This window comes from Heterocephalus glaber, unplaced genomic scaffold (genome assembly GCF_053883595.1).
Source record: "Heterocephalus glaber isolate CG9 unplaced genomic scaffold, H.glaber_assembly_v1.0 deba00001472, whole genome shotgun sequence".
NCBI classification, from domain to species: Eukaryota; Metazoa; Chordata; class Mammalia; order Rodentia; family Bathyergidae; genus Heterocephalus; species Heterocephalus glaber.
This window is the reverse complement of record NW_028258315.1, coordinates 91,722,893-91,746,803: the sequence shown is the minus strand read 5'-3', so window position 1 is coordinate 91,746,803 and position 23,911 is coordinate 91,722,893. Positions and strand designations below refer to the sequence as shown.

Genomic DNA, 23,911 nt, shown 5'->3' with positions numbered 1-23,911 from the left:
CACAAAGGACAGGCCAGTTTTCTGTAAACCCAAGATACATCTTGTATGTGCATGAAATGACTGGAAAGTCATTTGAGATTTATATTTTAATGCTAGCAATAACCATAAATGGATCCAAATCTCCAGATAATATTTTGACATAAAAAACAATTATGAAAGAAAATCAGAACTGTTAAGATAGCCAAAAACAAGGAGAAGTAACCACAAACAGAGAGTAATCTGAAGGTGGATCTGTGTGAGTGAGGGGTAACAAAGCAACCAGAAACAAAAAGTGCCCAGAGCCTGAGGGACCTGACTTACCTTTCACCTCTCTGCACCTACCAACCAGGAGGCTTCTTACAGGGCACTCTCCTTATTCCCAAAATAAAAATAGCCCCTTCTTTCCTGGGTTCCTGTGAGTATGTCAAGTACTGAGCGCAAAAGCCAGCACACAGGGTACTCAGGAAGCGCAAACTGTAGAAAGAGGCCAGTGCCACAAACCCATTACCATGGCTGTAGGTGACAGAAAGCCAGTAACTTGAATGCAGTTTGTCATCTGGAAACTGCACACCTCAGTCTACCTACTGCCCTCTCAAGACCTGCACAAAGGAGGAGGTTATGATGCCTAATGAAGCCACCTGGCTTGCTCATCTGGAATTCTCAACAACCTTGCTGGTTAGGTTAAAGGTTTTACATGATGTACTCTATAAAGAGCACTAATGGTAAAGAAACTGTACAAACAAGGGGGAAAAAAAAGAGGAAATGCTTCATCTAATTCCGAAAACTAGTTAATAACTTTTACAGAATTCCTGGATACACACACTGTAATAACAGGGATGATGACATTACTCTCTGTGTTAGCTTTTTGACATGTGACAAACTAGCTGAGAACAACTTAAAGGAGGAAAGTTTATCTGGGCTCACAGTTTTGGAGGTTTCAGTGCATGGTCAGTGGCTCCATTGTTTTTAGGCCTTGTGGCAAGGCAGAAACATCATAGTGGTAGAAAATAGTTGTTCACCTCACAGAAGCCAGGAAGCAGGAAAAGAACAAGAGAGCCAGAAGGGAAGGTCAGGGGACAAGATGCAGTCCCCAAGTCAGGCATGGTGGCACATGCCTATACTCTCAGCACTCTGGGAAGATAAGGCAGGAGAATCACAAGTTGGACTCCAACCCGGGCAACCTACCAGCTTAGTGAAACCCTGTCTCAAAACAAAAAATAAGCTGGGGATTTAGCTCAGTGGTTTCGGCGCCTGCTGGGCAAGCTCAAGGATACAAGTTCGATCCCCAGTACCAAAAAAACAACAACAGAAAAACCCCCCAAAATAAAACAAAGATGAAGGACATAGACCAGTGGGAAGGTCCTGGATTCAATCCCCCAGCACTGCAAAAAAAGAAAAGAAAAGAAAAGAAAAAAGATATAATCCCCAGCATCAACCCCCATGACCCTACTCCCTTCATCGAGGTCTCATTTCCTAAATCCTGTCACCTCCCAGTGATGCTGTTAAATTATGAATCCATCAATGGGCTAACCCACTGATTATTGGTTAGAGTTCTCACAATCTAATCACCTTTCAAAAGCCCCATCCTTGGACACATGAGCCTTTTAGAGGACATTTTATATCTAAACCATAACTCTCCAGTAGCCTCAGGGAGGGCCTGCTTTACCTTCCTTATAGACATTCTTCCAAATCCTCACAGTCCCAGAGAAGAGAAACTACTGTGATTATCTTACTAGGGAAGACACTGAAGCTTTGAGAAATACACCAATTGTTCAAGGGCACTATGTGGGTGAAGCAGAAGTGGAAGCCTGGACTGGATCTACAGCCAGGGATCCAGCTATTTTTAACCTCTTATAAAACTTCATCACTTCATCTTCATGCAAATATTATACTAATTGCAAATGATTTTAAAAAGATCATTAAAGCAGCAGAGTTGTGACAGACCCTCACAGAGTAACTTTTGACTAACAGAGGCATTTAACAGTCCAAAAATTGTAGTTTAATGAAATTACTTTATAATTCAGATTGTCTCCTAATTCAGACAACTCCTTCCTGTCCTGATTTTATTCCAAATTAATGAAGTTCTATTATTAATAAGGTAGTAAATAATCATAATAGATAAGTGCTACCAAATACATCAGTATCTGAAAATCTTTGTCCCATGGCACAATAAAAGCCTGGGACAGAAAAAAAGGACTGTTCTTCCTTTGCCTGGACTAGGTACTCCACAGGGAGGAAAGGACACTGGCATTTTATGGAGTGGGTGCTGGGCTCAGGGACAGGTGGCTTCAATCCTGAGCTCCAGCTCCAATTAAGCAATATCTGGCTTTTCTCATTTTACAGAAGAGGCAATCACTGGGTGAAAGGTTTCTGAGGAACAGGGTATCATTTATTAGCTGCCAAAGGGAAATGTACGTTTATAAGGGAGAGAGGAGGGGTCTTTCTCTCTCTACCTCTAAGTCATTGACCTCACTGTTAGCAATAGTGGGACAGCCTGAATTTCTGTGCCTCCAAGAAGGATGTAACAAGAGCACTGCTTATGAGAGGTTTCAGGATCAAATTCCTTTACCAGACCAAAGTGAAGAAACACAGGGGTCAATGAAACAACTCAAACACCACAACAATGACACATGGAGACTTCTCCAGAATGTAAGACAATTTTCCCATCCCCAATCAGTACTCTTGCAAGAGTTAATGTATTTAAAACCAAGGCGTAGGGTGGGGGGCTGGGGGGCTAGGTTGAAGATTAGCTTAGAGATGAAGCACTTGCTTAGCATTCTACCACCAATAAAATAAAATAAATTCAAAAAATAAAATGTGTCTGTGTAGTGTGTGTGTGTGTGTGTGTGTCTGAGTGTGCGTGTGAGAGAGAGACAGAGAGAGAGAGAGAGAGAGAGAGAGAGAGAGAGAGAGAGAGAGAGATTCTTCCAGAAGCAAAAGTGACTTAAAAAATACAATGTATGGGGCCGGGGATTTAGCTCAGTGGTTCCGCTGCCTGCCTTGCAAGCACAAGGACTGGAGTTTGATCCCTGGTACCAAAAAAAAAAAAAAAAAAAAAAAAAAGTACAATATATGGACCTTGACTGGATCAGTTTTTTAAAATCTAGCTATAAAAGACTTGTGATATTGGGGAAAGGTGACTATGGAATGTATATTAGGTGATATTGTGGACTTACTGTATTCTTAATTCTCTTAGGTTGTGTAGGAGATTGTGCCTATGTAGGAGGAGACTGTCCTTAGTAGACTAAGCTGAGGTACTTACTGATTGCAAGTGTTTTTCAAATAACCAAGCCAAAAAAGAAAAGGAGATAAAGTAAATGTGACAAAATTAATCACTGAATCTAGGTACAAGGCAGACAGATGTTCTCTATACTGTTTCTCATCTTTCCTGTGTCTGACATTATCTGAGATAAAAACTAGGTTGGGGTGTGGGAGCGGTGATCGTAGAAAAAGCTGTGCCAACACAGAGGATGCAGAGAAGTCAGCTCAACCTGACAGGAAACACCAGGCATTCTTTCTTGAGATTAAGGTATGAAAGCTACGTGGTCTGGTTTGTGATTTTACTCTGGGCCACAGGAAAAAGACTACCACTTCTAACTGTTCTTGTACCACACGAACAAATTTCTGCCAGCCTGCTGGTTTCTATATTGGTGACATGAAAATAGGCAGGCAGATTTATCCAAGCTCTTAAATCCTTGTTTTGTTAAAAGTCATTTCTCTCCACACTTCAACCCAGAACCCTGACTGGATGATGAAGAAGGCTTGAGTTTGCTTTCCACTCACAAGCTGTGAGAGTAAACACCCACAAATGCCAACACATACACTGGGCAACAATGACCTTTGGCTGACGGCTCGGCAACTTCCCCACACTGGAACAACCTGCTGAGCTCCAGGGCTACTCAGCTCTGTTCTGCTGCAGCTGTGGTCTGAGTGGCTTCATTGAGTCACGGACTAGTGGCAAAGTTACCAAAACAAGAGGTACTGCCTGAGGGGCAGAACACAACCAAGCCCTCTCATTTAGTGTTTCTTTTTATGCAGGCAACCATTCACTTCATGACATCCCAGAATACCCACAGTGGGAAGTAACCTAATAACCTGGTCTCTGAGTTTGCTTGGCTTTCCTTATACACATAGGGCTCCTCAGCCGGACCCTCTGCAAAGCCCACAACTTAATTAACAGGTGATGCTGACATCAGGATATGCCAGTGGGCAGTAGCCTGTGACAGTGTGCATGTTCACATAGATTGAAAAATAGGCTACATACAAGACCTGGCATGCGTGCTCACAACTGCCTGGACTGTGTCTATAAAACCCCACACATAAGGCAAGAAATCTTGCAGAGTGCCAAGGTGGTCATCCTTTTGAGAACCAAAATTTCCTGGGACTGTTAAGATTTGTGTGACATCTTCTTCCAGGACAAAACCTCCCAGCTAAAAAATGAAGCAACTGGGGCCGGGGACTTAGCTCAGTGGTTTCGCCGCCTGCTGTGCAAGCGCAAGGACCCGAGTTTGATCCCCAGTACCAAAAAAAATGAAGCAACTGGTAAGAGGGGGTTAAAAAAGGTTTTCTAGGTTGAAAAAAAAAAAAGGGCACATAAACACTGTGGTCTGGGGCCAGGGATTTAAATCAGTGGTTCTGCCACCTGCCTCGAAAGCGTAAGGTCCTGAGTTCAATCCCCAGTACCAAAAAAACCCCCAAAAACTAAATATAACACTGTGGTCTGAGGACTCACTGAAATCAGGGATTTGAAGTGAGAAAGATTATTTGGTTTGTCTGTCAGAGAAGGGGGCTCATCGCCTGCAGAGGGAGTTGGTCTAGCCGGAAAACACACTGGTTCCAGCCCTTAGATCTGAGAAGCATCCAAGAAGACAGGCACTGAGTCACTGCTGTGGGGGACACAAACCTGGAAGGGGAAAGACTATGGCCTCAAAGAGGACAGAAGTTGTTAGTTTAAACTACTCAGAACAGACGGCATGGCATTTCAAATGTTCCTGAAGATGATAATAAAGGATGCCATGGCCTCATCTTAACAAACCAGGCCCTTCCTCTCTCATGGGCAGCCAGGTGGACACATTCATCCAGGAGCCTGGCCCTCTACCTCCTGCAGCTGGGCTTGACTAACATAGCAGGCTCTGTGACCAGGAAGACGGAGCCCAACAGTGGACAGATTCACTTCCTTGAGATTACTACCTCATTCCCCTTCCACTTCCTCAGCAAAGTCTACTCCAATATATACGGCCGCCTCTTCAAGAAGGAAAAGCCCTACAGTTCTACTTCAACCAGACCGTGGAATCTGAGTGATAAGAAAGGCACTTCCTGGTTGAGTGGGAAGTCCCACTAGTGGGATCTTGTCTAGCTCCACTGGCCATCATCACCTTGGCCTGCTGTTTGTGTCTAGGTAGGGTATTGAGGGCCTCGATCTCATCTTCATTTCTGGGTCTAAGGCAGAACCAGCTCTGGCCTTTACAATTCTTCTCTTCGTCACTCGTGCCCTACATTGTCCCAGGATCTACCAGCCACTTCCACAACCCCTTCCATATCAAGACTTCCACTGAGAAAGAGTCTACTTTCTTGTCCAGGTTTTGCAGAAGGAAAGCACCAACCACAGTGGGATGTGCATGTATATTCACACTGATGATTAAATAAAGAGGTGAGTATGTCACCGAAGATTCAAAGGGGCAGCATCTGCACTCTGAACACATTCAACCAGACACACTTCTCAGCTGTGAGCAACTCTGCCCTGTCATAATCACATTTCCCTCTCTGAATTACTCTAGAGGGGTAAGGAAGCCCATCAACACCAATCAAACCCATGAAAACAGCCACAGTTATTGTCTTAGTTTTCTCATAGCTGAGACAACATACCTGACACCCAAAGTTAAGGAAGAAAGGTTTATTTCAGTTCAGTTTCTAGGGGTTTCAGGCCATAACTGGCTGGCTCCAAGTATGGTGGCATGGTAGAGGAACATCACAGAGAGAAACAGTTCACGATAGAAAGAAGGCAACAAAGGCAGCGAAGTAGCAAGGCAGCAGCAAATGACTAGCAACAACACTCTTTCTGTCCCTTATATTTTATCCAAGCTACCCACCCTTAGGGCAGGTAACACAAATACCCAGGGAGGGCCTTCTCATTATACACTCTCAGAACTATGCCAAACCAATCATTGGACTACCTTAGTAATCAAACACCCCTGATCCCAGCATCACACACTCTAGATCCAGCCACCTCTAAAACTCCTACCTATGACCACATGAGGCTTTGAGGGGACATCTAGACACAAGCCATAACAGTTAGGTAGGCTATAGAATCTCTGGTCAAGGAACAAGGTAAAAACTCACCGAGGGCTAGGAATACAGCTCAGTGGTAGAGAGCTTGCCCAGTATGGTGTGAGGCCCTGAGTTCAATTCTGAGCACCCCTTGCCTCCCAGATTAAATCTATAGTTCTTCCAGAGAGAAAGAAGACTGGCTAGAGATGAAAGCAGTGGGACAGGAGTGAGGCCCTACTCACAATGTCTTCAAAACACATAAACGTACAATACATGCTCCCGAGTCAGCAACTGAATTTGGCTAAGTTGTCCCAAATGGTGGGAACTGTGGGAATAAGTGAGTACTTGTTTAGCAGAGAAAATAGTAAGGCGAGCAGAGACTAAAAAGAACAAAGTGGCAAACACAAAAGCTGGGGACTTGTTGCAGGATTGATCAAGGCCAGGAAACTAGCAAAAAGCAGTGTCCAAGTTCAGGTCACCTGAAGCCTCAGAAAATTCACCTCCAAAAACCCCTGTCATAAACAGCTAAGGTAATGAGACCCTACAAGACATCTGCACACAGCTGCCTGAGCCCTCCCTGGGGCCACTCTGCTGAAACCGCCCACAGAGCACAAGTCATTTTGGAATGAATGCTTATGTACAGAGTTATAACCTTATCTTCAGCCAGAACACAACCACAGGGTCTCTGTGCCACACAAAGCTTCTAGTGACTTTAATAAGGACAAGGCTGTACACTAAGAAAACAACACCCCACACCCAAACCCTAAGCCACACATGGCCCCTCCCCCTCTGGCATACTTCTGGGGCTTCTTTTCATTACAGGTCCCAAGGAAGTGCCCCTGGTGACAGACAGCACGGGGATTCCGGGACCTCCCTTGACCCTCTGGGTCTCTTTCCCCATTAAGTCATTAGGTTGCCTGAGTTTCACGGAAAAAAAAGAAAACTTAATATATACATAATAAAAGCGGACTGGGAAAGGGAACAGCCAGGGGAAACAGCGAGGGAACAGGCAGGTGGCCCTGCTGGGGATGAAGGGGGAGAAAGGTGGACGTGAGGGGGAGAGGGCCATCTGGGCGGGTCTTGCCAAGACGAAAGGAAAATAGAAGGACCACGGGACGGGGCGGGGACTGGTGGTCCTGGAAAACAGAATGTGGGAACCTAATACGCTTCAGGAACGCAAGGGATGCAAGGTAGCAGGATTCAAATGAGAAAGAGAGAATGCAAATCCTTGAAGAGTGAAAATGCAAAAAAAGAAAAGAAAAAAGCTCAGCATCAGACCAGATGTAGGGATGTGGGTTCAAAGCGCAAAAGGAAAGGCTAAAGAGGAGCCCTTGAGAGGGGATAGAGAGGGATGCCACGCTCGGAGGTCACAGCTCCAAGCTGTTTCGCGGGGTAACCTTAATTTGTGATGAAGATGTGGGAAGGGGGACGACGTTTCAGACTGGCATCTCCGAACACGGATGCGTACGGTGGCGAGGGGCAGGACTCAGGACGGTGGGGTCAGGGACCAGGGCGACCCCTAGTCTGGGAAAGCCCAGCCTAGGCTCGCGGGAGGAAGGCATCTTAGCCAAAGGGCCCAGGTCCCCACGCCTGACCTCTTTGGGCAAGAGGGTCCCCGGGGCGGGGCGGTGCGCTTAGCGAGGGGCCTGAGGAGAGGTTGTCCCGGACTCACGCATCAACGTGCTGAAGGCCACGACGCCGAGCAGCCCCTGTAGGAAGATGCCGAAACTGTGCATGAGAGCGCCGCTCTCGCAGCGGCCCGCCCCGGAGGCGACCGTAGAGGGCGGCCCGCCCGTTAGCCCGCGGCTGGCGTTCCCGGCGGGGCTCTGCATGGCGGCCTGGCGGGGGGGCGCGGGGCGCCGACCCGCCGGCCTCACTGCTGCCGGGGCCGCGCCGCCGAGCGCGGGGCCGGGGCTGCAGCCGGCGGCGGACTCGGCGCCGCGCGTAACCCGACGTCTGAGATCACAGCGCCTGATTGGTCGGGCCCGGATGGGGGCGGGCCCTGCCCTTCCCCCGAGGGGCGGGACCCAGGCCGAGGCGAGTGAGTGAGGCCGAGGGTCTAGGTTTGCAGGTAGACCAGGTGCACCCGGGTTTCGCAGACCAGAATGCGAGCCCGGGGACCTCGAGCTCCAGAGGTCAGTAGCAAGGACATCTGTGACTAAATTCTTTTTCCCTCCAAGGTAAATCCCTTATATTCTGGTGAATTTATTAAAAATATGCTTGGATTATTCCACCCTCAGAGATTCCCAATTGACACTTCAGGAATGGGCCCCAATAATCTGCAGCTGGATTATTCTGAGCAGGTGGTTGAGGGAAACAAGACAGCACAGGTGTATTCCTTCCAAACCAGCCATTCGATGTCCTCCTACTTCCCTGGCCCAAAGACACAGAATTTGAGTCATTAAGGAAAGTCTTAAATTTATTTTTTTGTCATTTTTTTTTTTTTTTGAGATGGGATGTTGCTGTGTTTTGCAGGCTAAACTCAAACTCAGCTCAAGCAATCCTCCTGCCTCAACCTCTAGAGTAGCTGGGACTGGTGGGTGATCATGCCTGGCTCCCCCAAGATATAATTTTAAAGGTGACTTGAATTCAGTACAATTTAAATTAGAAACATACTGGATTTAGACTAGAAAGTCAATGTAAACATGTCCTCACTTTGTTCATTTAGGGGGCACAACTTCATGTTGAATATGACTAATAAAGGCAAATGATTGGTATTTGTCAGTCTCAACATCCCCTGCAACACACTAACATGTTCAGGACAGAGGCTGTAACTCGTGTCTAGCTGCCGGGGGTGGGGGGCTGGTGGGGGGTGGCTCTGAACCACCGGTGGTATATTCATGACTGTCCCATTGGGAAGCATGGGCAGTCTCATCAGGCGGGTCCAGCTGAAGGGAGCATGTTAACTCCCACCTGACATGTTGGCACCTGTTTTCTGCCTCTATCAGGGATGCTATTGCCCTCTGGCTTCTGTCTAGATACCTCTTGGTGCTCTAGAGACCCTGCCCTTCCTGCTGTACATCAGTGTACACACAGCACAAGCCTAGCTACATGTGTTGTACAGTAAATACTACGCCTAGGGAAATTTTTCCCTATAAAAGAGCTTCAAGAAATTCCAATTATATCAGAGGATTAAATGCTACCCAAAAAGGTTTTTAGTTGAATAACCCAATTAGTCAAAGAACAAAAATGCAATTCTCCAGCCTTTATCTTACAATACACTCTCACCTCCATGTCTTCACACCGCTTTGTGGCTCTTTCCTGCTCTGCCAACTGCTGTTTAAAGGCCCACCTGGCCTCCTTCTCCTCACTGCGCTTCCTCATTCCCTGGTGCGCTGTTCTGCTATAACTTTCCAAAACTGCTAAGTTACACATCTATAAACGTATCTCTCTCTACAGCTGAGTGTGAGGCTTCTGCAGATAGGGAGTGGTTTTTATTCACTCGCGAATCCAACACAGTGTCTGACACAGATAACATGCAACAAAAATACTTTTTAAATTAAGTTGAAGTTTAATTTATAAATTTTAAAACTCTGCACAAATATTGACCATGGGCAATTACAGAAAATCAGTTTAAGAAAATAAATGGATAAAAGAAGATTAAAATTAGATTACTGCCTTCAAGACCAAGAGAGATCTTATGAGGATGCTCAACGATTAACAGTAGTTGTTCAGAGAGAACCAAACCAGAGGACATGTCTTAAAGCAGAGGAGACTGTGATTGGGAATAAGGAGACTTTGGGTTGCTTGAAGACACAGATAGCTCAAGGAAAACTGCACAGTGGGCTGAAAAATGAAGTTTTGGATAAGGACCTGTCTGCACATCCAGATGCGGAGGAACCCTTAAGGCTCAAAGAGAACAAGAATCATCTTTAGGGTTCAAGGGCAGAATCTCCAGTGTCAGGAGCAAGGTCACTGTGGGTTCTGCTCTTCCTACTTTTCCTGAGCTGAAATGAAAAAATATCTAAATTCAGAAGGGAAAAGATGAGAGAGGAGGGGAAGAGAATTCTGTAATTTTATTAAAGTAGAAAGGAGGAGCAGGGGATTTAGCTCAATGGCACTGTGCCTGCCTCGCAAGTGTAAGGTCCCAAGTTCGATCCCTGGTACTAAAAAAAAAAAAAAAGAGAGAAAGGAATTTTCTCATCCATTTAGAAATGATTCTCTGAGCCGCCCCCCCCCGGAGTTTTGAAGAATATATTCTGGCAAAAATGCCCTCCTTTCTGTCAAATCTGCAAAGTGGAGTTAAAGTTTCTCTTAAATGTCATAATACCCTACAAGTTTATAGAAAGGTGTTTATGAAAAATAATGAAAACACACAGAATATTAATCCAAAATAGTTTTAGTATGTTTTGTTTTTAATCCTTTGATGTTATACCATCAAATAATGGGAGATATTTTATTTGTTTGTTTTGGTACCGGGGATCGAACTTGGGTCCTTGCGCTTGCGAGGCAGGCGGTGGAACCACTGAGCTAAATCCCCGGCCCTCGATGGGAGCTATTTTAAATCTTTGTAAAAGTTTTTTTTTTTTGGTAGCTAAATCCCTGGCCAATGGGAGCTATTTTTTTTTTTGGTACCAGAGATCGAACTCGGGTCCTTGCACTTACGAGGCAGGCGTTGGAACTACTGAGCTAGATCCCTGACCCTGGGAGCTATTTTAATAGGTATTCTTGTGTATATTTCTGCTTAAGGGTACCTTTATCTTCAATGCATAACTTTGAAATTAAGAGAAAAAACAGCAAGCAGGAAAGATACAATGTAATAAGCATTTCATTTGATTCCAAACAAGCAGCTTAAAAAAAAAAAAGGCAAAATACATTAAACAAAGTGCATCAGTTCCAACAAGTTACTATTACAAAGAGGCCTAAGGACAGTGCTGGAACCAGCCAGGAGTCCATCCCTGGCAGGCCTCTGATTGTCTTTAGAGAATATTCAACCAAAAAAGGAAGAGAAACCAAAAGAAATGAGCACTTAAAATCTCAAAAGAAACATTAAAACTACCTTCCCCAGACATCCGTGCAAAAGGAGCTAAGAACTATCCAGCTTTAACTTTGCCTAAGCTTTATGACCTCCCTACGTCATCTGCTTTGTGACTTGATTTGCCCCAAAAGCCTACTCTAGTTTTTCAACACTTTTTGACTGACTCCATTCTGCCAAGCTAGGCCTGTGGTTGGACTGAATAAACCATGTAAAGAAACCCTTAGACCTGAATTTCCACATATCCCATGAACAGGCTGTGCCAATCCCCATCTGCAATGGTGGCACCATTTCACTAGTCATCATCCGTTGCCCCCTAGGGCTCAGGTCTGTACTGTACTGCTGGTATAGAAATGTGCCCCACAAGGCTGTGGCTTGCACGTTTCCCTTTACCAACAATCCTTTGTGATAGGCTAGTGCACCAGGACAGACCAGTCAGCAAAAGCATAAGGGGAGAGTTTTAGGCCTATGTTTCTATATCCTCAACTCTCCACTCCTGGTTTTGCTGGATCCTGTGAATATCTGACTTCTTAAACACCATATTAAAGAAAATAAACCTGCACTGCATTTAATCCCCACTACCTTCTACACCTCACCTCTAAAAAGCTGCCCCTAGAAACAAGGCCACCAGTGTGGTCTGAGACAAGTACTGAGGAAACAATCTCAAGTAAGTAGGCTTGAAACCAGAGCAATTTAGACTGAGCTTTAAATTTAAAACTTTTACACCAAAACTCCAAGTCCACAGGTAGCTTTAGATAAATTCAAATTTCCAAAGTATGCACATTCTCATACAAAGGAATCATCAAAATTCACTAGTGAAACATTTACAGTGAAGAAAGTCAAGGAAGAATTATGACGACAGGAAAGTGACATTTCTTTTTGGTTGTGTAGGAGGCTTTCTGTCGAATAGTTTCTGAGCCAGCAGCACAGCTGTGAGACATGGTTACTTACAGTAGACCCAGGACCAAAGACATTCAAATTTTAAAAGGGAGTACCTGGTCCGCACCAGGACTTACACTTCATATCTGTTAGTGATGCCTCCTTCATCACAAGGCCAATATATTTCCTACTGCTAGCACAGAACACTTTTGAAATTGTGTGCATGCATACACACACAGAACATCCCCAATACAGGGGACCAGAGTTCAAATCCAAGGTGTGTCTCCACTGTTGAGGCTAACAATTCTTTCAGAGCTTCTATGCAAATAAATCCAACCAGCAAAGGTTGTCTTAAGTAAGTCTTTGGTGGCAGGTGCCAAGTAAATATACGTGCCAGTGACAGTTTTCTCGATGTCCCCATATAGATTACCTGATGTTCTATGTGTCCCTTGAAAAGAGTTGTTGGCTTGAAAGACAGGAATAGTTCTAAATCCTCCCCTACTGAACACCTCCTAGAGCTTCTAAATTATATTCAGGTACCACATTAGTGACTGAATTCATACTAGAGAGCAAGGAAAATGTATTCAAGTCCTCAGGAAACTTTGGTCCATTGCCCCTTCTCTCACAGTGAGAATAATTTTACTTCTAGGAGAGAAGACATACAAAGGCCAGATTCTGAACTTGTTTTCTATGTGTTCCTCTATTATAATTCAATATATATATTATAAATATTTACCAATATCTTTTCCAGTGTTTGATAATTACCCTTCCTTGACCTAAGGATCTATTTTGTAGATGCCAGGAGCCACCTATGTTGCTAAAGATAAGCTAAAGATGGAGTAAAAAGTATGCATTCCCTGTATTAGCCACTTCAAATGAGAAGGATGAAGACGTTCACAAAGGAAAACAGCATAGTCCCCAGAAGCCCACAAATTATAGTAAAAATCCCAGAGAAAATCTGCAAGTGCAGTAAAAGGTCTCCCTTGTACACTAACATTGTGGTAAAAGTCTATTGGCTGTCTAACTTTTCAAGTCCAGGAGGATGACATAGTCCATTAACCTGTTTCTAAGCCTATTAATCCAGATCATGAAAACCCTTCTGATCTCAGGCAGCTGTGAGGCCAACTACAGGTGAAATCCAGATAAATGTAGATCTCACAATGTACCTCTCATAAGAGTTGGTCTCTAAATGACAAAGTATATATATATATATACACACACACACGTATATATGTATACACACATATATATACACGTGTATATGTGTGTATATGTGCAACACCTAAGCATTTCGCTCCAACACAGTAAACTATTATCAGGTTTAAAATCTGTTTTACCATCACACTAAATGGACTGTCACTGCTCCTAGTCCCAGCAGCTCTATGAGGTAAATGGAACTGAAAATTTGTACTTAAAAAAAAAAAACACCCTGTGCCAAATTCTCAAACAATTTCCTCTAGTATGCAATATCTGGGAACAAGGGGCTGGGGGGAATAGTTTTTCTTTAATACAATTGTCCAATAAACTGTATCCCAGTAGATGAATGCAAGAAATATTACGGGAGACCCCACTAACATGTCCAATTTAAAGTCAGCCTTTCTCTAGAAGGAAACAGCTTGAATAATCATAGTAGAGACAGACCAGCCTGTTATGCTCCAACCCCACCCAGATTAGAGACTATGTATTTCAACTATCAGGGGATCCATCTCCTCATCTGTGAAGGGAGGTGCTTCTAAATGCTGGTTTCTGAAGAAGTCAAGAAGAGAGACAAAAATAACATTCATTGCTGTTACATCTGATAAATTCCCTCTTATGTTCCATTTTCCTAACAAGATAGCAATGTGAGACCCTAAACATTAATTCTGAAGTTTTGTGTTCCATTGCTCTTCCTCAAGGGACCTTCTTTTGCCTCAGTGCCTTGATTGCTAAACTCTCAGGAAACTTTATTAAAAAACAAGACGTCACCATTTCAAGTCCACCTGCTTGATGCTAACTGTTCTCTAGCATCATAATGTATGTTTTTCTTCTACAGATATAAAATTAATCACATTTTAAAATTGGATCGCTGAGTATGTTCAAATATGTTTTTACTAAAATGAAGCTTCTTTCCAAATATATCTGGTAGTAATCTGAGCAGTTAATGCTTTATGATTTGGCTGGAGGCTTGAGTCAAAGTGGTTTATGAATTATCCAATGAAGAAAGGATCCAGACTATAGATTATTTCCCAATGTCCATAAAAACAATTGGGGTTTGAGGAAAGAAAAGGAAAAGAATCACAATCAGTTTAAATTTGAAATAGTATTACCTTATATTTGTAGAGTTGTTTGGAATTTACCCAGTTTGCAGTTTTAAAACATTTCCAATTCTTGAGTGGAAATGATTAGGTTATAAATTTGTAGGTGACTAGGATAATGCAAAAATAAATAAATAAATAAATAAACAACAAAGTAAACCATATAAAGGACACAATGTGTATGTCTTTCCTCATTCTTGGCTAGAACAGTAGCAAGTGCTATTATTTTCTAATAACTGGCAATAAAATCCTATGTGAAAATTTGCCTGAAGTTTCATGTCAACTTGAGCTAAGTTAAAAGAAACACCAAAAAGTACAGAGTTATCAAGTGGGACCTCAGTCTATAGATTATATTCAATTTAAAGGTTTAACTGAAGAAATACATAAAGGTAGCTAGGTAAAGGGGTCTCTAGACTCCTTAATCACTTCTCAATCTTTATCCTGCTAATGAGGAAACTGCTGAAGAAACTCCATGCTGTGTTACTTTCAAACCACAAACTCTTTGCGGCTCGCCTAGAAATCAGGAGAAATGGGCTTTCTTTTCTTTTTTTTGAAGACAGGGTCTGGCTATGTAGCCCAGGCTGGCCTTGAACTTATGACAATCCTCTTGCCTCAGCCTCCTGAGTTGCTGGGATTACAGAGAAATGGCCTTTCTTTATATTGGGTCAAAGGAATACTGACTGATTTTCACCAGAAGGACTCCAAAAATGAAACAGAGGTAGACAAACAACTCTAGAGAAAAAGTAAACACAAAATAAAAGCTACTTAAGTCCTCTGAGGACTAACAGGGACAGAGTAATCAAACTGAAATACTAACAATCTTCATGAGGCTACTTAACCCTGGAGCTGGGTCAAGGTGGAGAACAATGACAGCAGAGTTCTTAGGTTAAGTCTGTTGAGGAACTGGTTGACGTGCCCACATAATGTTCTTAAGATAGCAAACTGTTTTTCTCCCCTCCAACTTCTGTCATAGTTCTAGTGTTCACTAGCTTAAAAATGGCATCATACAAAAAACCTCATTCATGGCTGTAAGCTCAATTATCAACAGAGGTAGTAAACAAAGAACAGATTTTAAAATGGATCAAAGTATGACTATACATTCAAAACCTTGGAGCCACATAATTATCCCCAAAATGAACTGTTTTAATTTTTAAAAGCTTAAAAACACAATGACAACGAAGCACTGATGTGCCTTAGGCACAGTCGCAAATCAGTGCTGACTTAAAGCTATGTCCTCTCTTTCCAAAAAAAGTAAAAGCAGACAACAAAGTTCATTCAATCTACAGTTGGAAGAACAGGATGAAAGGAAAACTAAAAAGGTGCCATCCAGTCACCTAGATTATTCTTTGTCTTCAGTCCACACCACTGGAAATGCTTACTCTTCGTGTGAGTTTTTTCTTCACAATCTTTATTTCCTAAAAACTGCAATGTGCTGAACATGAGATGTCCACATTTCCACTGGCAGGAGAGCCACTTTTGTGCCATTTTGCTTCCTCAGTGTGGGTCCTCCTTCCCTGAAAGTGCAAAGAGCGCAAGCCAACACCCACAGGGCCCAGAGCCCCAGGACTATCCAGCTCCATTTCTAGAATAGGGTGAAGGATTTGCTGCATTTGTGCTTCAAAGGTCCAGCTCACTTTGGTTGTCCTTCTCAGTTGGCAAACTGCTCATAAAAAGCAAACTTGATCCTCTCTATGTGATGGCAAAGCTTGATGGCAGGGCCCAATTTTAAGTCCATGCACTCTTGAACGGTGGGAAGGGTGAGGAGCAACAGGGCCTGCCCATCGATTTCCTGTTAAGGTATAAATGCAAATTATCTATGATATGCACATGAATGGCAGCTTGATCAAGATAGTCCCCATTCATTTTGTCTGTTAAAACCAAAGTCTCTGTGCTTCCTTCACTTTCCCTTTAAACAAATGTCACGCATTTCCTTTTTGGTGCCTCTGTAGTTCTACACCCTAAGGAACCTTAAATTTTACGAAGATTGAGAATCTATTTTTCAGAACCTCTGCTCAGCAAAATTCAGTAAGCTAGCAACCCTGTAACTGGCAGCTAACTGTGCCAAAATAACATCTTCTTAGAGGGTCTAAGTCTGAAACAAAATATTAACTATAAAGTTCTATGCTCTCCTACTTGTAACATTTATAAAAACCAGTTAAAGTCTTCAAAGATGTTCAGTTTTGACACCCCTCCCCGCCTTGGCCTATTACCAAAACAAATTTCAGTATTTATTTAGGGACACTGACTTTTTTCTTCCCAGTGCTGGAGATCAAACCCAGGATCTTGTACATGCAAGGCAGGTACTGGATCACTGAGCAACATTCCCTGCCCAACACTGTTTGTACTTCAACAAAACTGCCTTAAAAAGGTCACCACCACTCTATAGAGCCTGACATATCACAAATGCTAATATTTAAAAAAAAAGAAGCAAATTATTTTTAAAAAGATGAGGTTGGTTAAGCAAGGCATGCTTGATTTTTAAGCTATCTAAATTTGGGGGGATACAATCAAATTCTTGGAAAAAAAATGAGAATGCAATGATAAACTGCTTCAACTTGTGAAGTAAGTCTGATACATAATTTTTAAAAATCATCTTTCTTCTCTCTCCTAAAAAGGGAACTAAAGCAATGTTCTTGTGGATTAAGACATTTTTCCTGCAAGTTGTAAATAAATTGTGGACTACTACATGCACAGTTCTTTGCTAGAAAGACTTTTTATTTATTTATAGATATCTATTATTACCTGGTCTAGGAATATTCTTGCTAATGGAGCACAGTCGGTGGATCTGATGAACCGCACAACATCTGCCACACTCCACTTCAGGGGGTTACTATCCAGATGAAGTCTTTCAGCAACTTCAATCCTTATTTCCTGCATTCCCCACAACAAAACAAAACCAAATGATGTAAGAGCTATTTTACTCTTTAAAAAAGAAGTCTCTCCATTTACATTTATAATCCTTCAAGGCAGTATTTAAAGTGGCCACACGATTTCTTCCCGCAAAGATGGTAAAGGCCCACATGCACAAGTATAATACTTGGGCTGGGGATTTAGCTCAGTGGTTCCGCCGCCTGCCTTGCAAGCGGAAGGATCTGAGTTCAATCCCCAGTACCAAAAAAAAAAAAAAAAAAAAAAAAAAATACAGTGACTATTTAAACAAGTATAATACTTGAGAAAATTATAATACAAATTTTATTTTATTTTATATATTTTTTTGAGACAGGATCTCACTGTGTAGTTCCCCCTGGACTTGAACTCGCTGTGTAGCCCAGGCTGGCCTCGAATTCATGGTAATCCTCCTGCTTCAGCCTCCCAAGTGCTAGAATTATAGGTGTGTGCCACCACACTCAGTGGGACAAATTTTATTTTAAATTGACTTTTACAACACAAAACATCGCGAAGAAGAATTCATCACAAAGTTTCAGTACAAATAATTTGAACAATTCAATCGACAAAAACACATTTTTTTTCCCCCCCAAACAGTGTCTTGCTATGTAGTTCAAGCTGACCTTGAACTCACTATGTAGTCTACCTGGTCTCAAACTTGTGCAGATCCTCCTGCCTCAACCTCCCACGTGCTGGGATTACAGACATGCGCCACCACGCACGGCATGAAAAATAAAATAAATCTCGTAGTTGTTCCTTGTTTATTTCAGCTGAGTCTTTGGTAGTGTGCTAAAAAGAAAGATGGTATTTCCAATGAAAATACCTAACCAAATTATCAGAAAAAAACCTTTTATTGGTCCTGCTCACTGTGCTTTTTTTTTGGTATCGGAGATCGAACTCAGCACCTTGCACTGGGCGAGGCAGGCAGCAGCACCACTGAGCTAAATCCCCAGCCCTACATTGTACATTTAAAAAAAGTAACCCAGTTTTGAAACAATAATTTAGTTGTAATCTTAAGTGTATATATTTATGTAATGTGTACATATTAATTATAGTAAACATGATATGTAACCAAAACCAAAGGGATAATGTAGTGGGGTTGTTTTGGTACTGAGGATCCAACTCAGGACCTTGCACTTGCAAGGCAGGCATGGCATCACTGAGCTAAATCCCCGGCCCGGGGATAATGTAGTTTTATAAAACCATACATATTATAAAAATACTCAAACAGCAATTTTTCCTAAAATAAGGTAGCAATATCATAACTGCCTTGAGACCCTAAAAATTCTTCATAAGCTTATACTGAAAGAAACGGAATATCAGCATCGTTAGATTCTCGATGGAAATGACAGAGAAGGGGGGAGACAGGAGGACAGACAGACATTATTCTTAAAATGGTACCTTTGGTGAAGGAGGTTTATTTTCATCATCAGAAAATGAGAAAGTACGAAGCTCTCTCTTTCTCCTTTGTCGGTCTGGGAGCAGCGAGGTGGACATCTCACTTTGGGTGGGAGAGGAGGAGCATGACTTTTTTTCTGACATTTCTGACTCTTCCTGTAACTCATCCTGCTGCTCTGATGTACTGCCTTCACTTAGGGAATCATCATCCCCTTCATCTACATCATCTTCATCTTCAACCCCACTTCCCTAGAGGAAAAAGAGACAAATGCCATTGAAATTCAGGGAAAACCAGTTACTGGACCTCAAAACCATCTTCTACTGGCCAGAGAACTGAATTAGAGAGACCTGCAGGTATTCTTCCTGTGGCCTTCTCATAAAACAGAGGTCACTTGGCTTCTAGACATGACAGATGCATCACAGATCCCATACCTGGGGTGAGCCCACTGGGGTATTGTCAACAGATGCAGAGGAGCGTTTCTTCTTATGAACAAAAACATTTTTCCGCCTTTTTCTTCTCTTACTGGCTTTTTTCAGGGCACAAGCTAAGTTACTATGCCCACCAGGTGGCCTCCCAATTCTTTTATTTTTCTTCTTTCCGTAATAGTGTGCTAAATGTGGATGACAAAGACAAATGAAGTAGCTTCATTATTGTTGTGTACTTTAAAACCACAAGAGATTCTATTAGCATACCAAAAAACAGGAATACTATATTTGAGGTTTAAATGACATATAAGGTAGAATGAGCAGATAAGTACACAATTTGATTAGTACTGACAAATACATAAACCTGACTAATCCTCCCCAACTGATCTCCATCTCCCTCAATGGACCTCAACCGAGAAAGTTCTTAGGATCCCTTTTCAGAGCAACCCCTATTCTAATTTCCATCACCATAGATTAATTTTGCATCTATGGCTCATACAGTAGTACTTTTTTGTGAATGACTTCTTTCACACAGCATGTTTTTGAGTCATCTATCCTGTTGTATATATGAACAATTCATTCCTTCATGTTAGTGACTAGCATTCCATCATATGAATGTACTAGTTTATCTATTTTCCTGTTGGGCACCGTGGCTGTTTCATTTTGAATGTAACTAATTTAATTATAATGAACATTCTTATACAAGGCTTTTAATGGGTATATTTTCATTGCCTTGCATAAGTGCCTAATAATGGAATTGCTGGATGATAGGGTAGATGTATATTAACTTTAAAAGAACTGCCAACTTTCCAAAATGGATGTATAATTTTACATTCCCATCAGCAATATATGAGATCTAGTTGTTCCATACCTGTGCCAACCACTAGTAGTACTGTTGGTCTCTTTCATTTTAGCCAATCTAGTGTATGTGGTAATTTTTCACTGTACTTTTTTTGTTGTTCAGTTTTTAAAAAATACACTTTTACCGTAAATTGGCACATAACAATTACATATATTTATGGGGTTCAATGTGACATTTCAATACATGTATACAATGTGTAATGATCAGATACAAGTAAAAGATCTATATTTATCAACTCAAACTGTCATCTCAAACACTTACCATTTCTTTTTTGTTGGGAATATTCCAAATCCTCTCTAGCATCTATTTTGAAATATACAATGAATGGTTATACTACTGTGATATAAAACATTAGAAGTTATCTCTCCTATCCAACTGCACTCCTGTACCCATTAGCCATCCTTTCTCCATTCACCCTCCCTCACACCCTCCCAGGCTCCAATAATCACTATTCTATTCTGAGTCTATGAGATCAACTTTGGCTTCCGCATGTAAGAACATGTAAGATACATCTTTCTGTGCTTGACTTACTTCACTTATGCTAACAACCTCTAGTTCCATCCATGTTATACAAATCTCTTTGTCATTCCCTGATCATTAATGATACTGTACATGTTTTCATGTGTTTATTGGACATTTGTATATGAAATGTATGTGGAAGTCTTTTATTCATTGTTTAAAAGTGTTTTGTTTCTCTTTATTTATTTTTTGTGATGCTGGGGATAAAACTCAGTCTCTCCTTGGGCTAAGGCTATGGCTAGGGCTAGGCAAACTCCATACCTACCACTGAGCTACATCCCTAGTACTTTAAAAAAAAACTATTGAAACTTAATTCACATAACATAAAACTTACCAGTTTAAAATGTACAATTCAATGGTTTTTTAAATATCAACTATGTTTTGCAACCATTACCACTATTTAATTCTAAAACATTTTGCTTCTTTTATTTTTTAATTTAGGAGAAACTCACATAGCATACAATTAACCACTTTAAAATGTACAATTGAGATATTTAGTATATTGAAAATGGTGTGACGCCACTACCTCTGTCATATTTTTGTTTGTTTGTTTTTTGGTACCAGGGATCAAATTCGGGACCTTGTGGTTTCAAGGAAGGCAGTGGAACCAGAGCTAAATCCCCAGCCCCCCTCTGTCATATTTTAAAACCTCCCTCTTTGTTATTGGGTTGGGGGAGTTCTTAATATATTCTGGCGATAAGTTCTTTACTGGATATATGTATTAAGAATAATTTCTCAGGGTCGGGGATTTAGCTCAGTGGTTCTACCGCCTGCCTCACAGGTGCAAGGTCACAAGTTCGATGCCCGATACCCGACCCCCCCCCAAAAAAAGAATAATTTCTCTAATATTGTGACTTGTTATTTTTCTTTTTTAAAAATGATATTATTCAAAGAGCAGAAGTTTTCAATTTTCATGATACTTCACTGTTATGGCTTGTATTTAGATGTCCCCCCAAGGCCTCATGTGCTAATATATAGAAGTTTAGAAGGTGGCTTGATTAGGGTATGATACTGTGATTTAAGTGTGTGATGCTGGGATTAAGGGGATAGATAAGGGAATAAAAAGCTGGTAGCCTGTATGGGGAAAAGGAAAAGGCAGGCTTGCTACTACTGCTTCTGCTTGCTGCTGGTGCTGCTTTCTGTTTTGCTGACTCCTGCCTGCTTGCCACTGACTATACAATAATACAAAGGACAGAAAGAGGGCTGCTGTGGTCACTCTCTACTTCGCTGCTTGCTGCCTCTGCTTTGCTGCCCTCTGCCCATCATAAACTGTTTCTCCTCTGCAATGCCCCTCTGCTATGCCATCCTGCTCTGGAGCCAGCTGACTTATGGGTTCAAACCTCTACAAACTGTGAGCTGAAACAAACCTTTCCTCTTTTAACTTTGGATGTTGGGTATTTTGTCTCAGCAATAGGAAAAGTAGATAAGACATTCATCTACTAATTGTTTCCTTTATGCTAGTGTATTTCTACATTCTAAGAAATCTTTGCCTACCCCAAGGTCTTGAAGATATTTTGTTTTTGTCTAAAAAGCTCTATAGTTTTAGCTTTCACATTAGGTCTACAATAGATCTTAAAATTAATTTTTGTATATGGTATGAGCCAAATAGTTCTGTTTTTGCTTTTTCTATTTGGGAATTCAGTTGTACCCATACCATTTATTAAAAAGAATTTCCTTCCCCCATTAATTTTGTTACCCCTGTAAATCATTTGACCATACATAATTTGGCCCTATTTCTAGAACTTTTATTCTGTCCCAAGACTTTTAATACTCTAACATGTTCATGATGGGGAAGTAATTTGTATGTCTGGCTGCTGGGCAGCTCCAAACCACCAGGGAGATATGCGTGATTGTCCCATCAGGCAGCATAGCACAGTCTCATCAGGTTGTCTCATCAAGCTGCCTGATGGAACAGTCATGTATGTACCACCAGTGGTTCAAGCTGGTGGGAACATGTTAATACCAAGTTCTTTTGATTACTATACCTTTATGGTTTAAAAAAAAAAAAAGGTAGCAAGGAGTGGAGAGAAAAAGTTCTTCAACTTTATTCTTTTCCAGGAATATTTTAAGTATTCTAGATCCTATGCATTTCCATTTAAGTTTTAGAAAATATTAGATAATTCAAAAATGAAATATATTCTAGTTCTGGGTTATGTATTAAGATAATATCAAATTCTAATGTAATTTTCTGTAAAAATGAATTCCTAAGGACACAAATTCATTGGAGATCCCTCAAACTGCTAATTAGGAAAAATTAGATTCTTTTAAAACCTAGGGTAATTTCAACTTATCACTGTGAAAGATAAATTCAGACAAAAAAGCATAATAAAGTCCACAAATCTTCTAAGCGTTTGTCTCTATATATGTAATATTATTCATATATATTTACATGAATATTTTCCACTAGCTCCTAAAAATTGCAATTTCCTACATGTAGGGGTGATAATAAGCTAAAATAATCTCTGCCCTTAAGGAGTTTACAATTCAATAAATACAAATAGAAATTACTAGGAGGTTAGACTTCTCCATGAATTTCACTTTTGTAATTCAAATACTGATTAGAAAGCTTGCCATGCCAAATGTGGATCAGCATCATCAGCTGTATTGAGGAACTTGCTGGAAATACAGACAGTCCCAGAGACCGACGGATCTGATCAAGTTATCTGCAAGAACTATAAAATTTAAGAGTCACAGATCCCTAAAATAAATATTTCAAATCTGACACAGTAAAATCCTCCTCCCTGTTAGTTTTCCCAAGTGACACCAGGGTTTGCGGTACTTAAGGAAATGCAAGATAAGAATTTTGTTTTGGGGTGATAATGCTTTGATAAGAATCCACATTTTAAATTTCAACCCATATGACTCCTGCCCCAGTTTCACAAAGGAGAAGATAAGCAGAAGGGAGGACTGTGCAGAGTGAGACTGCACTTTCCTCTTGGTATTTACACCACCAGGGCTTCTTTATTGCACTGCTCCCTTTACCAAGTCATGTGCACAGCTGGCAACCTTGTTTCCTTCACGTGGTGCCCAGTCAGAAGATTCCCCTGGCCACCTGTTCTCAGCCTTCCTCATTCTCTTTCATGCCTCCTTATTTTGCCTCATTCCCCATGCCTCATACTTGTCTCTACATTTGCTTACATGTTTATTATCTCTGTCCCACATTAAATGAGAATTCAGAGAGGACAGGACTTTTATTTTCTTTATGATTGTATCCCAGGGCTAGGACAGTGGCAGCACACAGTAGGCAGACTGTATGAATAAATTACATACCTATTAGATGCACTAGCTAATTTATATACATGTCACATAAAAATTGACAAACTAGGACCCACAGGCCAAATCTGGCCCATGGTCCTACAGCTAAAAATGATTCTTACATATTTTTTTTTTTGGTACTGGGGATTGAACTCAGGACCGTGCGCTTTC

The 23,911-nt window shown here is 41.5% G+C and overlaps 2 protein-coding genes across 43 annotated transcripts in view; both read right to left on the bottom strand.

Moving 5' to 3' along the window:
- Positions 1-8,165, bottom strand: part of Stimate (STIM activating enhancer) — a 62,482-nt gene extending 54,317 nt beyond the window's left edge. For 4 of the 15 annotated variants that reach the window (XR_015439599.1, XR_015439600.1, XM_087182397.1 and 1 more), the window contains exon 1: positions 7,919-8,155. Coding sequence is in view for 11 of the 15 variants with exons in the window: in XM_087182397.1 (XP_087038523.1) it covers positions 7,919-8,078 (160 nt within the window). In the remaining 4 variants the exon portion in view is untranslated. Of the gene's footprint in view, positions 1-7,918 lie in introns of all 15 variants that reach the window. The other 11 variants (XR_015439602.1, XM_004864356.4, XM_087182399.1 and 8 more) reach the window with 8 other exon arrangements.
- A 1,569-nt stretch (positions 8,166-9,734) lies between these two features.
- Positions 9,735-23,911, bottom strand: part of Sfmbt1 (Scm like with four mbt domains 1) — a 164,401-nt gene continuing 150,224 nt past the window's right edge. For 26 of the 28 annotated variants that reach the window (XM_087182373.1, XM_087182388.1, XM_087182393.1 and 23 more), the window contains 5 exons: positions 20,228-20,269; positions 19,111-19,289; positions 18,682-18,927; positions 17,137-17,265; positions 9,735-16,183 (listed from right to left, as the gene is read on the bottom strand). In XM_087182373.1, coding sequence (XP_087038499.1) covers positions 16,043-16,183; positions 17,137-17,265; positions 18,682-18,927; positions 19,111-19,289; positions 20,228-20,269 — 737 coding nt within the window. In that variant the 3' untranslated portion in view covers positions 9,735-16,042. The remainder of the gene's footprint in view (positions 16,184-17,136; positions 17,266-18,681; positions 18,928-19,110; positions 19,290-20,227; positions 20,270-23,911) is intronic. The other 2 variants (XR_015439597.1, XM_087182377.1) reach the window with 2 other exon arrangements.